This window comes from Malania oleifera, chromosome 4 (assembly GCF_029873635.1).
Source record: "Malania oleifera isolate guangnan ecotype guangnan chromosome 4, ASM2987363v1, whole genome shotgun sequence".
In the NCBI taxonomy this organism is placed as follows: Eukaryota; Viridiplantae; Streptophyta; class Magnoliopsida; order Santalales; family Ximeniaceae; genus Malania; species Malania oleifera.
Window position 1 is genome coordinate 36,697,743 of NC_080420.1, and position 18,274 is coordinate 36,716,016.

The 18,274-nt window shown below is 35.8% G+C and overlaps 1 protein-coding gene and 1 non-coding gene across 6 annotated transcripts; both read left to right on the plus strand.

The window, feature by feature from the left end:
• The first annotated feature begins 8,851 nt into the window (after nucleotides 1–8,851).
• On the plus strand, nucleotides 8,852–15,376 carry LOC131154273 (squamosa promoter-binding-like protein 6). Of its 5 annotated transcripts, XR_009136405.1 has the most exons (6): nucleotides 8,914–9,047; nucleotides 9,713–10,431; nucleotides 11,430–11,566; nucleotides 13,744–14,518; nucleotides 14,638–14,713; nucleotides 15,049–15,376. XR_009136405.1 is itself a non-coding variant. In XM_058106941.1 (5 exons), exons 2-4 carry the CDS (start codon nucleotides 9,752–9,754, stop codon nucleotides 14,490–14,492), a joined length of 1,566 nt encoding a protein of 521 aa, XP_057962924.1. In that variant the 5' UTR covers nucleotides 8,852–9,047; nucleotides 9,713–9,751; the 3' UTR covers nucleotides 14,493–14,518; nucleotides 15,049–15,376. The 5 variants fall into 5 exon arrangements, 4 of the variants coding, with proteins under 4 accessions (XP_057962924.1, XP_057962927.1, XP_057962925.1 ...); XM_058106941.1 differs by lacking the exon at nucleotides 14,638–14,713 and having other exon boundaries at nucleotides 8,852–9,047; XM_058106942.1 differs by lacking the exon at nucleotides 14,638–14,713 and having other exon boundaries at nucleotides 9,001–9,238.
• Nucleotides 12,339–12,570, plus strand: LOC131154716 (small nucleolar RNA U3). The gene has a single exon (XR_009136630.1). It is a non-coding gene; the product is annotated as a small nucleolar RNA U3 (small nucleolar RNA).
• Nucleotides 15,377–18,274: the final 2,898 nt, after the last annotated feature.

Consider the following 18,274-nt stretch of genomic DNA (forward strand, 5'->3'; position numbering starts at 1 on the left):
GAACTGATTTAATCCTATCTCAGATCAAACCCATCTTCTCAAATGCCTGTTGAACGAGTTCAGGTCCTAATACCTGACGTTCACCAACCTCATCTCAATATAGAGGAGATCGACACCACCGACCATATAGAGCCTCGAAAGGTGTCATCCTAATACTAGCTTGGAAGCTATTGTTATAGGCAAACTCTACTAGTGGCATAAATTGTATCCAGCTACCACCGAAGTCTAACACACAAGCCCGTAACATATCCTCCAAGATCTGTATTGTCCTCTTTGACTGTCCATCAGTCTAGGGGTGGAACATTGTACTAAAAGTAAGCTTCATCCCCAGTGCTTCCTACAAGCTCATCCAGAATCGAGAAGTAAACCTCAAGTCTCTATCTGACACAATGGACACCGGTACCCCATGCATCCTAACTATCTCATGCACGTACATGTCTGCTAGCCTACTAAAAGGGTAGCTAACCTTCATCGGTAAGAAGTGAGTAGATTTTGTCAACCTGTCCACGATCACCCAGTTAGCATTCTGCCCGTGAAGTGCTGGCAGCAATCTGGTCACAAAATCCATGGAGATATGCTTCCATTTCCATCCCAGATATCCTCAACGGTTCCCTCACGCAAGCCAGGTACCCTTGACATCCATCCAAGAGTAACCTCTTTGCCTGTAGTGCTGATAGAACCTGTGGCCTTGAATGCACACAAGATCCCACAAATTCATACCCCTGCTCCCCAGGAGGTCGGAACACCACCACCTTCTTACGATAGTCGATCACAACATAACTGGAGAATAACCAATCTATCCCCAGTATGACATCAAACTCCGTCATATCGTATACCATAAGATTCACCGGTAGCAACTTCCCTTGAATTACCATTAGGCAGTCTCCTAACATCCTCTTACAAAATGATACACTCCTAGATGGTGTAGCTATAGACAATACTTCATCCATGACTTGGGTCTCCACCCCACACAGTTTCACAAAATTAATAGATATAAAGGAGTGGGTCGCATATTAATCAAATAAAACCATAGCTTTATTTAAAAGTAACATCGTAGTACCTGTCACCACATTCCCCATATGCTCAGCATCCACTGGAGTAAGCAAGTACACTCATGCCAGAGCTATGTCCGCTTGATACGTGCTTTAGGATACTTGATTACTTTTTCGATTCTAACTCAAAGAAGGTGTACCCCTTTTTGGCGCGTGACAGTCCCGAGCCATGTGACCTGACTGGACACAGTTGTAGCAGTTACCCCCAAACGCCTGGCAATCACCGCTATGCCACCTGTGGCAATGATCACCCAACTGGCTCATCTGAGAACTCTCACGCTCGGTATTTTGGCGGTAACCCAAGCCTCTATTCCTCTTCTTCCATGATCCCTGGCAAGATCCAGACTGAGAACCAGAAGGTACTGGCCTCTTCTTCGACTCTTGATCCACCACATGCTCTTGGATGCCGATCTCGACCACCGTGGCCTTATCTACCAATACCAAAAACTCTAGGATCTAAAGCATGCCCACTAGTATGCAGATGTCCTTCCTCAGGCCCTTCTCAAACCTTCGAGTTTTCTCGTACTCGTTCGAGATCAAACACGATGCAAATCGGGATAGCTCTATATACCGAGTAGCATACCCCTACACCGTCATACTCCCTTGAGTCAGCGCAAAAAATTCATCTGCCTTAGTGTCATGTATAGAAGCCGAGAAGTATCTATCAAAGAATACCTCCTTAAAACGGCTCCACGTTATCTCCACAGGACCGGACCTCTACTTCTCCAGCAAGCTCACCACAGTCCACCATCAACCCGCCTCCCTAGATAGCTAGAAGGTAGCATAGAGGACTCTCTGCCTATCTGTGCAGTGTAAGACCTCCAGAATCATCTCGATCTTCTCAACCCAGTCCTCTTCTATCATTGGTTGAATCCTCCTGAGAAAGTCAGAGGATGCATGTGTGTGAACCTCTCAATGGTGCACCCCGCGACGTAGGAGAGCATTCGCGTCTCCTGACACTCTGCCTAATCTCCCACAAGACCTGCCTTATCAATCCTCGAGGCACAAAAGGAGACTCATCTTGCCGTCTCCTCGGAACCACTTCCCAGGTCATTATCCTTGGGCTTCATTCCAAAAACACAATAGATTTCTATCAAGACTCCTACAACACATACCGTTAACATAGTCATCTACGACTAAACATGTTAACTACCACCTCACGGGTCGAGGTCTGTCCTAACACACTGACACGAATATCATCAATGGTTTTCCATGGTTTTACTGAAATTGTCATTCCAGGAAAAACACAGAACACCGCCAATGAGGGGTCTAGCAACAAAACAACCCTCGACCTACTCTACCCATTTCCAACATCCTATACTCTGGTACGTACCCATAGCTACACCTAACCAAGTCTACAAGACCTAACAACCTGACTTTGATACCAAGTTGTCACACCCCGAACCCGCTAATGTGACCCAAGGGTGAATTAGTAACCTAACTTTTTCCTGTTTCATACAAAACATCCATACACAAGACAATGAATGAGGGTCCGACCTCGTGGAGTTCCAAGACACCCTATACACATCTATTTACAATAGAATATACACAGTGGAAAATGGTCTTTCTATACACATCCAGTACCATACCAGAGTCTATAAAAAAGTAAATCCAAGTCCATAATACAAAACACAACCCGGGTGTCAGCCAAAACCACAAAGACAACCCAATATAATCCTAGTACTTACCCAAGTGCCTCCCGCAGTACATCGACCACTATACTCCCACACAAGGATGCTAGTTCTGGTTACTCGAAGGACCTAACAAATATGTACGTACAGTAGGGGTGAGAAACCTCTTAATAAGGAAGAATCAAGTTGTATCGGTGTGTGGCACTTGAGTGTTATCATGGCACAAAACATACACAATTAAATGCAATTTCAGTATTTTCACAACATAGTTCCAATACAGTGCATACACACACACACACACACACACACACAAACATAATCAAGCAACCTAGTGTCATCACACCATTTGGCCCGAAGCTGGCCTGCATTACATGGTGTCCCCGGCACATGACTAGTCCCAGACTCCCATGGCATCGTACCAATACAAACTGGTGGATCCACACCCTTCGGTGATCAGCCGGTAAGGCTCACACCCTCAGTTATAGAGCCAGACACTCTTGCTATACATGACCAGCGATTTTTATATGCCCTCGGATATAGAGCCGAACACTCTTTCAATATTTGGAACAATTCGGAACCCAGTTCCTATTGCATTTTCAACAAAACACAACCATGCATGCTTATATAACCAAAAAAACTACACCCATTTGGTAATCTAAAATCATGGTTTTCCAAACACATATAGTTTAAATAAGCTAAGGCACGACCATCCCTATAACACAATATATATCACAATATATTTACTGTTTTCCAACAAAAACCAGGGATGCAACCCGTTGCCCCCTTTTCCCAAAACTGTAATCATGAAAAACCCATAGTTTTACCCATTAGATCCCTCCAAATACGTAACCAAAATGCACACAGGACCGTGAACCACAGTTCTACCGAGTCCGATTTCAAAAATAACCGACATAAACTAAATCTCCTTACCTTTCCCTTAACGGTCAATCTCGAACTCTACGGCCCCTAAATAGAAAACTGAGTTCCCAAAATCTACAAAGCACCATACGTAAAACACTCACAATCCTATTCCCTACATAACTACCATATCAAAATTGAAAACCAAGCCTTACCTCGATTCCAAGCCAAAACCCGAAAATGCCCAGAACAAAGATCCAATCCATAGAACTTGTAGAGAATCCTTCATTGATCCTCGTGGTAATGTTGGATCAATGATTCTCACAACGTACGACAAAGAAATCTAGAGAGAAAGAGAGAGAGAGAGAGTATCCATTCGAGTTCTAGAGAGATAAAGAGAGATTTTGAGATTTTTTAGCTGAGAAGTAATGAAAATGGATATTTATAGCCCTTTGACTCGACCATCCTCGTCAACAAAATGGTGCCTTCGTCGACGAGGCACTGAAGACACCTCGTCGATGACATGGTGACCTTATCGATGAGCCTGAGATTTTCGGATTCCCGAAACCTCTCAGCTTCTCCTCGTTGATGAGACCCTGCACTTTGTCACCGAGAACTACGAAGCCTTCGTCGACGAGCTCTGGCTTCGTCGACGAATCCTGCTCAATTACCAATTTCACCCTTCTCTTAATTAGTTACATTCATATATCACAGTTTGGGTTCTTACAGTCTTCCTTCATATATATTGCTTGAAGACCCTTTTCTTTTATATTTTCAAAGATCAAAATTCCTCCCCTTTTTTTATTTGAAAAATATTTTTGGAGAAAAATCTTTTGAGTTATATTTGAAAGTCTTGGACATATATTCATTCATATATATTGCTCCAAAAACTTCCTGCCCTTGTGCTTATTCAAAGCTAAAATTTCTCCTCTATTCATCTTGAAAATATTTCTTTGGAGAAAATTGTTTTTAAGGGTTTATTGGAGGACTTGAGCTTATGTTCATGTTCATAATATATAGCTTGAAAGCCTCATTGTTTTGAAAAACAAAGTTCAAATTTCTCCAATCCCTTTATTTTGAAAATCATTTTGGAGAAATTATTTTTGGGTTATTCAAGTAAGGCTTAAGCATGTATTGAATCTCGTACATATATTGCTAGAAAGCCTTATTGAATTTGATTTTATAAAGGTCAATCATTTTAAATGAAAACCCTAACTTCTCCCATTCATTCATTTGGAAATATTTATTGCTAGAGAATATCTATGGGTTATTCAAGAGCTTTGATCATATATTCTATTAATATATATTGACTCGAAAAGCTTCTTGAGAAAAGACTTGAGCATGTATTTTCACTCATATACTTGCCTAGAAAGCCTTATTGAATTTAAATTTTAAAGGGTCATTTTAGAAAAGAAAAAATAATTTTCCATACTCTTATGTTTTACTTGAAAAATAATTTTTGAGAGAAAAACATTACTCTACTGAGCTTCATGTTCAAATCATATGAGAGTGCATTTACATCTTCATATTGTACAAATCAGCTTTTGAAAAGCATTGTAATTGTACGAAAATTTTGTTTTTCGAAACAGACCCTTCCCGATTCGGGTTGTGAACCGTGGCCAAGTGAGGGTATATCACATGGAGAGGTTTGGCTTCACCCGGTTAAGTGAGCTAGGGAGGCTCCATCCTATAAGGAGTGTGTAACGGTTTGGCTCCGCCCGATTAAGTGAGCTAGGGGGACTCCACCATGTAAGGAGTGTGTAGCAGTTTGACTCCACTTGGTTAAGGGAGCTAAAGGGGCTCCACCCTATAAGGAGTGTAAATGGTTTGTACTCCACCTGGTTAAGTGAGTAGGGTCAGTGAAATCCTTGGGGGGTTTGCCCAAGGTGAGGATGTAGGCATGATTGACCGAACCTCGTTAAAAATCTTGTGTCATTCTCTCTCTCTCTCGTTTATATTTCCGGACTTTAAATTTCGCACATGTATGTTTGCATTCATTGTTATAATTATTTTAATTGGGATATTATTGTTGGTGAATCGGCATAATTTAATTTAAACAAAAAGTTTTTAAAATCCAATTCACCCCCTCTTGGGATCGCACCATAACTCTCAACAATCAACTTGATTCAAATGACTTTTATATATATATATATATATATATATATATATATATAATATACATACATACATAAATACATGTATATATATTTATATAACATGCTTGATTGTAATTCTTTTAATTATTATAAAATGCAATAGTGACATTTTTTTTTTCATCAATGAGTATTTCATTAAATATTGATTCATTTCTCATTAACCCATTGATACTTTTGGTCTAATGAATAATTATTATTATTTTTTTTTAAAGAAGGGCGGCACCTCCATTTATTTATGGATAAACCCTAACTTTTGGCGGAGGAATACCGTGGTTATAAGATAATTAAAGGGAGAAACAAAAGACAAACCTTTAAAGGCCTCCTAAATACAACACCAACACCCAGCCAAAATAAGATTACAAATCCAATCAAATCAAAACAAAACAAGAACGTACAAAACAAATATCACGCAACAAACTAATGAATAAAACTTTCTCACCTTATGTGTATTGTGCAAAGAGTTGTCAAGATGATCACATTGTTTTAACATTATTGTGAAAATATAATGCAGATAGTAGGTAAGAGCCTCAATTATAAACTAGCAACAAATTTACAAAATAAGTAAAGAAAATAAAAAATTTAATCAGAGACACACCTTTTGAATTTTTTTTTTTTAGAAAAAAACTTTATGGTCATTCCACAATGTAATAAATAATCGATAGTAGGTTATTATTTTTTAGAACTTTACTATTAATTTCATTAATTTAGGTTATTTTTACTAGCAGTCATCGATAATTTAATTATTATAGCACTTGGCCAAGGAAAATTTACATTTATATTTAAACACACAACTCTACAATTAAAAAAATATTAGTTGTTTTGAAATTTATGGAGACACAATTATTCAATTTAAAAGTACCCTTATTTCTTTCTAAACAAATATAAGTAAATCAAAAGTCACTTCTTAACATTTCCTCTCACTTTTTTTTTTTTTTTATCAATTCTTTTTCTAAATAAAATGTAAAATTTAACTTGCATTATGCATATAAACTTCTTAAATCTTAATTATTATCAAAGTTTGATATTTCAATTGTCTTCCGATATGCAATGAAGCAAACGGCAATATTGACTCAAATCTATTGTACTTGAAAATAATTTGCTATATAACTCATTTGCATATTTTTTGGCGAGTGTAAATTTGACGCATCTTGAAACATTTCATTTTTGTATTTCTATTGGTGCCTAGAAATTGTATTTTGGAAAAAAAAAAATGTCAGCAAAAGCAAAATTTTTGAAAAATATCAAACTCTATAATTGTAATTTAAAAGAAAAAATAAGATGGGTACGTTTTATATGAGGTATGTTTAGTTGGTCTTCTTTTGTTTGATTTGATGCGTGGGGTGTTTTATTAGTTGTTATGTTCTTGTTTAGTTTTGTTTAGATTAGTGGTCCTGTTTTGGTTGGATGTTGGTGTTGTTTTTTGAAAGGTCTTTAATTTTTTCTATCTGTAATCTCTCAATGCTTATCTTGTAACCACGTTATTAATTCGTCAAAAGTGAGAGTATATCAATAAATAAAATGGAAGTGCCGCCCTCCTTTAAAAAAAAAAAAACTCAGGTGTATTCGAGTTGGATCAAGTCGATATAGTAAAATATTCAAACTCAACTCAACTTGAAAATGTAAAGTTCAAAACTCAATCGATTTCATAATTGTGAAACCCAAATTCGACTCGACTATAATTTCACGGACTCGTGCTCGACTTGATTAACTTGGATTCGATTATAAATTAATATAATAAAATTAAAAAACTTGATTTGTTCAAAACTCGACTCGAGTGCTATTACTAAGTTCAAACTTGATTTATTAAAATACTTGAGTATCTCGTACTCGACTCATACTCAAATAGAATGGAGTCAAATTAAGTTACAAAACAAATTGAGTTTTAGTAACTTGAGAGTAAACTTGACTCAAGCTCTATAATTATAAATAAAAGAAAATACAAAATTGAGAGATAATTTAAAGTCTTTTAAACAAACATGAGAGACCATACATACATAAAAAGACCTATCAATGTGTCAACATGCCCAAGCGACTTCTCCAAAACAGTCCATATCAATGTAACATGCCCCACTTTTTGATGGGGGAGAAGGGGCGTTGAGGATGTATTTGTCCCTAATATTTCAACACGTGTCTATTAAAAATAATATCTTGCATACATTGCACCATTTTAATACATGGACTTATTAAACATTAATTTGATATGTCATAAGTTATCATTGTCAAACAATGAAAAATCATTTTTATTTTTGAATTTTAATCTTTCCAAAAAACAAAAAAACTACAAAAAATCAACTTCTTTTTGAGTTTTATAAAAGTAAAAATTAATAAAAATTTGGGCACTATTTACTTGTGGGAAATAATTTTACTTTTTATTTTCAATTTTTCATATAATTTGAAAAAAGCAACAGGTTTTCTTAATTTCTAAATTTTCACAAAAATATTGGAAATTATTTTATTAATATTTTCTATATTTTTATATTCATTTTAAAAATTAGAAAATATGGTGTGATTTTTTAATTATTTAAAATTTTTAAAAATAAAAATGAAAATTATTTTCCCAACTATTTAAAATTAAAATTCAAAATGTTTAAACTAATGGCTCCCTAAAACTCACCAAAATTACAAAAAATATTATAATAGATAAAGACTTATAAGGAATTATTACTCCACTTAAAATTTAAAAATCACATCCCTTACAAGCTCAAATGATAAAGTCTAGGTTGGTTCAAAATACTAAAGTTTAATTTTTGAGGATTACGTTTTTTCATTTAAAATAATATTATAATATTTAAGTGAAGAAGGGTAAAGAAACAGATTCATCATCTCGATTGATTCAGCGAACATTTAAAGTATGTCAGATACCATTGTTTCAAAAAATAATTTTAAATTGTTATTAAAATATTGGTTAAACCATATATTTTACCTATATGAACTAAATATTAACTCAAAATTTTATGATTATTAAATTTCAAATTTTACATTAAAGAACTATTACTTACGAGTCTTTCTCTATTATAATAAACTACAACCAAATAATTTACACACTGTATAACTATAAACATGCATAATCATAGAGATCAAGCATGTTAATTGAATCACTCTGGATTAACAAAACGCTAATTTAATCAAAAACACCAAATTGCCTTTGTTTAATGATTGTCTCATTGTCTCTGCAATAATAAAATGAAAAGATCTGTACTGGAATGGGATTTCAACCTTCCTCCCAAAAGCTACAAAAGACCTCGACATGCTTTTCTACAGGGTAGTGGAAATCATGTTGACTCTTCCCAGTGTATCTGCTTCGACCTCACCCCAGACCTGAAAACCCACCTTCTCCACTGTTCAATCTGGTGAGCAAAACAACCACCACCTCTCCTTCTGCCTGTTTTCTTCTCTACTTCCCATTATATGAATGCTTTCTCAGCTGATAGACTTGATTCGCGAAATGGGTTTGCTGAACTTTGAGCATTTTCAATCTGTTTGTAGCGGCAAAAACTTTAATTAGAAGAAATATTGGCCTCTGTAATCTGGGCACGCTTAGGTTGAGCTTTCAAGATTTATGCTGCGATGTCTCTGTAGTCATTTTAGTTCTGGATATTTTCATCTTAATGTGTGTTTCTGTATGCCAGTAGGGTGTTTTTCCTTTTCCGTTTGTATGGATTTTTGTTCTTTCTGATTCATAACACGGCGGTTTTCCGCAATCTTGGACCACCCTTCAGTGGAATTGTGCCCTCTTCTCTTATTTTGTTCCTAAATTTGAAATGGGTATCACAAATTTCTTACGGCTTTGACGATTCTCTGTTTTTGGGTGTTTTTAATGTTTTGATTCTCGGTGTTAATCCTTATGCTTCTACTTTTTGTGGCTATTTCTTTTTTAATTATTATTTTCTCGAGCATTTCCAGATGTATTGGTTGGTCTCAATATCTTTTTTATTTATTTTTTTATTTGTTGGTGGTCTCCATATCTTGTTAGAAGCATGGAAAAGTGACAATCAAAGCTCTTTGCACGTTGTAGGATTTTACATATATCTGCTGCTTGAATTCTGTTCTGCTAATGGAGCCTTGCAGCTATAGTTCGGAAGGGAAGAGCCTTTTGTTTTCTGAAGAAATGGATTTTACTGTTGATGCTCTTTCTAGGAGTAGAAGAGTCTTAGTGGGATGGGACATGAAACAACCTAGCAGTGGATTGGAAGAAATATCAGAGAGACAAGCAGTGGAAAACATGGAATTCATGGAAGTGGGTATCCCTAACATGATGAGAAAACCACTTCCTAGTAGTCATAGTGTGGGGATTTCAGGTTGTGGGCTTAGCAGCGATCCCAGCAAGAGAGTGGTTTCTCCTACTTGTATTTCTAATTCGTACTCAATTTGTGGGGAAGAAGAGTCTGGGTCAAGGCTCTCAAATGGTGTGATGGAATCAAACAGTCAGGATTCATCACTAATTGATTTGAAGCTTGGGAGGTTGGCTGATTGCTCTGATACAAAGAACAGTAACAATTCGAGGGAGAGATCTGTGTTATCTTCTGTAGCTTCATCTTTACCAGCAAAAAGAGCCCGCACATCAAGATCAAGTGTGTACCCCCAGACTCCCTTTTGCCAAGTGCTTGGTTGTAACATGGATCTTAGCTCCTCAAAGGACTACCATAAAAGACATAAAGTTTGTGATTTTCACTCAAAGACTGCCAAAGTCATTGTTAATGGCATCGAACAAAGGTTTTGCCAGCAGTGTAGCAGGTTGGTTTTCTCCCCTGTTGTTTGCTTGTTTTTGTTTTTGCTTTTTGTAAATTCTTCCTATGGCATTTGTTTCCTTTGCTTGCTCCTATTTTTGGTAGTTATGCAGTATAACATAATCCTATCTAGGTTTGTGTTTATTTAGTTCAACATTTTGTGCATCAAATAACCTGAATGTACTGAGCACCAAGAAAGTTGCTCCAGCTCTTTGACAAGAAAAGCATGGAAAGTTTAGATAAGGCAACAAATAATGACAGCCAAAGCAAAGGAAATTGGGAATACAGTTACATAAGCCTCCCTGCAGTGAGACCCTTACAAACAGATTTTAACAGAGCACCTTTCTGCTCAAGAGTAGAGAGATCCACTCCTCATAATTTTATCTGTTACTGTCCTTCCATAAGCACCCATAAACAAAGTTATTTTCTTTAAATTAACTCCGTTGGTTATTACTGCTACTACTCGTGGTATTCATATCCCAAACTTTGGAGATAACAATAACTAATTCTTGCAAAACGCAAACATTTCAATCAGCATTAGGCCAATTCTGCAATTCACTAGTAGAAAGGTTATGGAGCAAATGATAAAGTTGGCTGACAGTTCCCTTTAAAAGTAATCCAGTTTGTTATGCTACATACTAGGATTTGCATGAACATGATAACAATTTAGTAGTTTCCCTTAAAGATTCCTTCATGGGAAAATAAATCATAGAACAGCTGCTCCAATCCAAACTGTTTGAGGATTCTAATTTCCAATTTTTCAACCTGATACCTTGTCTAAACCACTAATGTTGGTTGTGATTATGATTAGAGTTGTAGAGAAATTATGAGGTTTTGTTTTTGGCTAAATTCAGTTTGGTTTTACTTGTGATACCTGTTGTGCTTCAGTTCTGCGGAAGGCACGATGGGATCATGATAATTTATTTATACCATAATTGATATGAATATAGATTCTATTAGTTATTGCCTTTAACTTTCTTTTGTTTTTTTCTCCTGTTTATGCAGGTTCCATTTGTTGGCTGAATTTGATGATGGTAAACGTAGTTGTCGCAAACGCCTTGCTGGTCATAATGAACGTAGAAGGAAGCCTCAATTTAATAACCACTCTGGTAAACCACAAAATTTGTTTCAGTCATATCAAGGTATAAATTATTACTTTTTTGTTTTTTATATTCTGCTTTCAGCAATTTTCATTTTTGCACAATATAATTTGGTAAATAAGCTCCAGTTCATCATCTTCCTATTCTCCCCTCTCCTACTTTGTTGACTGCATGTGTTTATTCATTTTATCACCCACTACACTACTAAGCTTTGTCTCAGCATAAAAGTTTCTATTAATGAATTGAAATCAAAGGTGATATGACAGGATATGATTAAGCTTCAGCTTTCCTACCTAGTGCTGTGAGATAAAATAGATCTGAAGTCATCTGTGATTTGGAGTTGCAAAACCTTTTGTTGGTACCTTGATACCATCTCAATCCTTTTAAAATATTTTACTTGATTGATGGGCTACTCTAGAGTTAGTGATTTACCCTTCAATTCCTAATCTCTTCTTGTTGATTTACTTTGTTCCAAGCAGATTTTCTATATTGTCATATTTATTGTGCGTCTCTTCTTCTGTCCAAAAATTTGTTTGTTTTTCTGTCCAAGATTTTAATGCACCTTTTAAATTATCAGGGAACCATTCTTTTTGGACCTTCATTTCTGACACTTTAAATCGTTTTTGGTAGTTGATGCTTGGACACCAAAACTTTTACATAAGCATCATTTTACTTTATGAATCATATGATTACATAAACACCCCATGATTTTTTCAAAACATCAATGCACTTTCATAAAAAATTAAAAGTGAAATCAAGAGCAACAAAATGATTATATATTTAAGTTTTTACTGCAATGCAAGATACCAAGATCACGACCTTACTTGAACAGGATCTGTTCTATGGGTTCATACCTCTGTGTCCTTGAATACTAAGGAGACAGGAATCAAAGTCTGGTGGATGAATTATGACCGTGTGATCAGAGCGTGATTAATGGTTGCACGATCAGCCTGATCGTTGCGGCTGCAGAGCCTAATTAAAAAAGATACCAAGATCAATTTAATAGCCCTTTTTCTTTTTTTTTTTATGAACCTTTTTGACGGGGCCTTGCTGAGCAAGGAAGTTTTCCTATTTAGAAACTCTTTTATGGCATATTCAGTTATGGAAGACAGTTTTTATCTTTTTAGTTTTTACTTTCCCACATAATTACAAAAATGCAATCTTGCTTTCCAATTTTTCAGCATTTTTATAGAGAACTTGGAAGGTTTATTTTTATTATTTTCCAACTTCCTCTATAAATGTTGGAAAATTGGAAAACAATGTGACATTTTTTATGAGTATTTGGAGACTGAAAATGGAAAGTGAAAACTATTTTCTGCAACTGAATGGACCCTTTGTCTTGCATCTACTTCCCCAATAAAATCATAGTATCAGTGGCCAAATAGCCAACCCCCTTTTATTGCATTTGATTTAAAAAGTTGCAATAAAATGAGGCAACTTATGTTCATTGAACGTGCTGTATTACTGCCTAGTTGGCAACTTGGCATTGAGCTGTGTTTCTCAAAACATTCCACACAATAGGGAGGCTCAGCTTCAGTGAATGTAAAATCAATAGTTTTATTTTATTTTATTTGGTTATGATCCTTTTTCTTTTTAGCCAAGCAAATAAACAAACAAGCAAGCAAACAGCTTGATAGGTCTCTGGCACATCTAGTTCTTTAAGAATTTGAGGCAATACTGGCTAGATGAATAATGATTTGCTAAATTGAACTAACTTCCCCTGAAAACACTCAAATTGTGGGTATTATGAATTGTGGAGAAGTGGTTTTGGATAGAATACTTCAAATTTCAAGTTTTAATTAAAATTTAGTTTTCCTCAACACATTTTTCTCAGTAGCTTCAGGCAATTTCACTACAAAAATAGTTTGGAAAGAAAAAGCTAAGCACCTGCGTTTGAAGAGAGGTTTACCAGCAGAATCTTGGAATTTGAAATTGACATTTACTTTTTTTTTTTTTTTTTTGTTGAAGTTCTGCTGAAGCTAAGTTTATTTCATCTTCCCTCTTTAATTCTAGATATCTAATTAATATTATTTATGGGACCATCAGAAGTTTTTCAAGCTTCTGCTTCCTAAAATTCCAAAAAAATTGTTGATGTTTTGTCTTTGAGACGTTGAAGCTTTTCTCAAATTTTCAATGCACTTGTCATGCTGTGTGTCTCTGAAGTTTCAACACAGGAACATAAATGCTAACAATTTTGTTACACTTATTATGTTTTATAGGCAATGGGCTTCTAGGACCTTCCTTACCAAGAAGAGCATCTTTTGTTTTCCCAGACATACTTCCTGATACTGTTCTTTGTCCAGAAAGACATACACAGGGTAATTGCAGCAGGCAGGTCAAATTAGAAGATAAACCAAGTTTCTGTCCTGAATTGGCAATGCCTATGTCCTATAGGCAGCAGCTTCCAAAGCCCTTCTTCCATCTGCATGGTGTGGGAAAGCTGTATCCTTCTGGAATTCCTCCATTGGAAACCAAAGATTTTTCTGTCTTCAATGCAGCATCGACTGTTCAAGAGTTATCTGGGGCATCAAACTCCAGTTGTGCTCTCTCTCTTCTGTCAGCTGAGTCCCAAAGCTTAGCAACCCATTGTGCTGGAATTCCGGTGACTGACCCCCTAATTATCCAGGATACCCATGCCCATTATGGCATGGGACAAAATTCCGAAAAACCTCTAGGAGTAAGTTTTTTGGAAAAATGTGCATCAAATGGATTTTATTCATCTGGAGTACACTCGATGGAAGTTGATCAGGTGGGGCCTATAACGCATTCTGATGCTGCTAATGCTATTGACTTTGAAGTCCATGGGACATTGCAAGGATTGAGTTTTCTAAAAACCAAATATTGTCTTTCGAATGAGCATGGACCCACTGTTGATTTGCTCCAATTGTCGACTCATCTTCAAAGAGTGGAGCAACAGAAGAATTCCATGCTTGTAAAGCAAGAAAATGATAATTTTTGCTGTATTTGACCACTGAGGGTTATGAATTCTGCAAGGTATGTCAGCATATTCCATTTGAATATTTCTTTGCTATTTCTTTTAATTCCCCATTTAGAAGTGGGAGTGCTTACCCAGCTAAAATATTTATATACATACGCTACTGTGTGGATGTTAGGCTGGAGAACCACAGGCCTGTCGTAGTGGGTGTGGAAATTGAGGCAAAGCAAGGATAAGAAACAAAAAAAAAATTGGTAGGATGTGTTGCATTACCTAAGATTTAAAATGGCAAAAGGAGAGGAGCAGAGGGACTCATGATTGAAATGATCTACTTTTAAGAGCAACCAATGTTGAGTTCTTTGCTTTGTAGAAATTGCTCCATTATTTAGTTGTACTTAAAAAAAAATTGTACTTGATGCCTACTAATGCGAACACTGTTATTTAAAGATCACTTGAAGATAAATTTAATGGAAACCTTTTGCTGCTCCTCCTCCCACCTGGATGGTGGGGAATGATCTGCCTATTGTAAAGGCATGTTAACATACCCAAATTTGCCTTCAGTTAATTTAGATTGTTAACCTTGGTGCAGGTTGAAGGCAACTATGGAAATGCTCCATTGGATAAGTTCAACTGACTTGACTGATGCACTTTATGGAGGGCTAGAAGAATCTTCAGTTGACATAAGTTATAGCATTCCCTTTTTTCTTTTTCAACGAATTCCATTAAAAGAATGCTGTGTAGATTTTTGTGCTGTCAAGTAATGTTAAATTTGGAACCATATGTTTCTTCAGCTGCTCAAGTCTCTTCCTCTGCAGCTCCATGGGAGTTCAAAGTTTACTGTTGCTTAGAATGGACAATGCTGTATATTTTGTGGAAAAAAAAAAAAAAAAGCAGAAAAGAAAATTTGCTTGATCTGATTTCGTGTTTCTTGCTCAACCGATTTGTGTTGTGGGGTTTGGCGCATCCCAATCTCACATCATTTATAACATAATATAAATTGAAAACCAGCTTAGTTTAATCATGAACTGATTTGATATTAGCTATATTCATCAACAGCCTGAAAATAAGAAATGAGAGTTCATGATGATCCAACAATATAGGGTGTGGGGAAGACTTTAGTACAACTAATTTTTTCACTAGAGAATAAGAAATGAGAAACAATGTTATCTACAAAGAACATCTTTTACCACATTCTATGAAAAGTATCCTTTGGATGGATAGGTTAAATTTCACTTCCTTTCGTCATTAGTTCATCCTCTTGATTTTTGTTTAGTTGGTTTAGATTTTTTTATATTAATTTATTTTATTTTATTATTTTCGTTTTTGATAGGTCTGTTTATATTAGTTTCTTATTTACCTTTATTTAGATTTGTAGTCCTATTTTGGCTAATTGTTGGTATTGTTTTTGGGAGACCTTTAATTTTTTAATCTGTAATCTTCCAATGCTTGCTTTGTAACAACGGTAGTCCTCCACCAAAAGTGAGGGTATATCAATAAATAATTAGGAGGTGCCGCCCTCCTTTAGTTAAAAAAAAAAAAAACTCTAAACAGTCCTTAATAAAATAAAAAAACTTTAAACAAATCTAACCCATCGAACAAAAATCGAGAGGTTGAATTAATGACGAAAAGAAATTAGACCCAACCTATTCATCCGAATGATACCTTTCAGAAAATGTGGTAAAAGATGTTGTTCTTCCTAGAAGACATTGTTTTCCAATTCTTCTTCTCCAGCGAGAAAATCAATTGCACTATTGTCTTCCTTATATTGATAGATCACCATGAAGTTCACTCTTTCTAGTTCCTCCATGAGGTTCTCTCAAAAATCCCAAAGATACCATAAGGTACATCTACTTTTCCGAAACCAATCAACAACAATTCGCCAATCACATTCAATAATCACATTATAATAATGAAGTCGTTTGCATAAGCAGATTCCTTTGAGAATTGCTTTTAATTCCACACTATTGTTCGTATCATTGTCAAAATAGCTTGAAAAACCGTTTTCACCATGCCATGACAGTCTCAAATAATTCCTCCACCTCCTGAAGTATCCAGATTGCCCTTAGAGCTCCTATTACAATTAAGTTTTATCCACCCCATTGGAGGTTTAACTCACGAAATAATTTTTTCAGGCCTAGCGCAAACTCCCTGATGCTTAATTTGAAACTCCTTCAAAATCATAATGTCCGACATCTTCAATTTTTGCAAAAAATTAGTGCTTTTAGTTAAAGAACTAACCCAGTATCGAACATTTCTCCACACCTGATTCGCACTTTGATATACTCCTTTCTTTCTCGCTTTACATCTTCGATACTAGAGGCACCACGTAATTAAACACAGAATGAATCCAATTAAAATACCTTTAATAGATGATTTTCGAGCATTCTGGAACCAGTTTGCAATTCTATTTTTTTAGGGAAGGAACCGTTGGAAAGGAATTCCCAACACCACACTAACCTGATGCCGAACCTCTGAAGCCACCTTACCTAAAGAAATAACGTGATCAATGTTTTCCTGGTTTCTCTACACACAACAATCACATGTTGAAGCCATCGATATTCTTTTGACCTGAATTCTATCATCTATTTCCAAGCCTCTGAACCAGACTTTCCATAAACACATTGATATTCTTCTAGGCAATGAAGAATGCCAAAACCAGTCATTCCACACAAAATTGTCACTTCTGTTCCTCACTGCCTCTCATGTCGTTTTTGTAGAGAAATTACAGTCAGGGGCAGGCTTCTAGATGAATACATCCTGATCACTCTTACCAGCCGGCACATTATGCAAAATTTCCATTGTTCTATCAGCCCCAACCAATTCCAGTAGTAAATTAGAGTTCTAGTTATTATTCAGTCAGCAATCCTTAATACATAGTTTCTTGTTCGAAATATCCTCAGTGCACACTGATAACAGGCTTGATGCAAGCCACCTATCAAACCGAAAATAAGAGTTCCCACCTCTCACCAAAATTTTAACATTATTCATAACTTCTGGAATTGTGGTTATCATTGATCTCCAGAACTGAGAGTTATTTAGTCTCCCCTTGCTTAATAACAAATTATCATTTCTACAATATTTAGTCCTGAAGAAACCTGACCATAGATTGTTAGAAGTGAACAATATGAAGGCAAATTTCATGAGAAGAGATTTACGAACTTCTTTAAGATCTCTTAAGCCTATACCCCCTTCCGAGGTAGGTTTACAAATTTTCCCGTAAGAGCGCTAATGAATCCTCCTTTTACCTTCCACCTCTCGCCATAAGAAAAATTAGCAAGAAGAGCGTTGATTCGAGACAATGTGACTTTCGAAACATTAATAACAGACAACAAATGTATAGGCATGCTAGACAACACATGTTTTAATAAAACCAATCTTCTACCTTGCAAGCCAACTTAAATTTTCACCCTACAATTTTCTTTCTAATCTTCTCCACAAGAGGGTCCAAGATCCTAGAAGACAATTTTCATAAAACCAAAGGTGCACCCAAATACGTAACTTGAAATTTACCTTCCATTAAACCCGTGATTCTCAATAAACCATGTTTCCAAGCAGGAGTAATATGTTTCAAAAGAAATAACGCTAACTTTGACTTACTGATTTTTTGACCTGACCACTTTTCATATATCTCCAGAGCATAAACCAAATTTCTAATAGACCTCTTCCCCCAATTTGCAAACATAAGAATATCGTCTGCATATAGCAAATGCGAAACTAAAGGGGTCCCAATCGGATGATTAAATTGTCCAATACGATCTGTCTCATAGTTTTTCCTAAGCAATCTTGTCAAAACCTCCACCATTATTATGAATAAA

Excerpts from the sequence above, each read along its gene's own strand:
- LOC131154273 (XM_058106941.1), top strand. The coding sequence starts at position 9,752 with ATGGAGCCTTGCAGCTATAGTTCGGAAGGGAAGAGCCTTTTGTTTTCT. Across the intron at positions 10,432-11,429 it reads TTTTGCCAGCAGTGTAGCAG|GTTCCATTTGTTGGCTGAAT; the intron begins GTTGGTTTTCTC and ends CTGTTTATGCAG. Across the intron at positions 11,567-13,743 it reads TTTGTTTCAGTCATATCAAG|GCAATGGGCTTCTAGGACCT; the intron begins GTATAAATTATT and ends TATGTTTTATAG.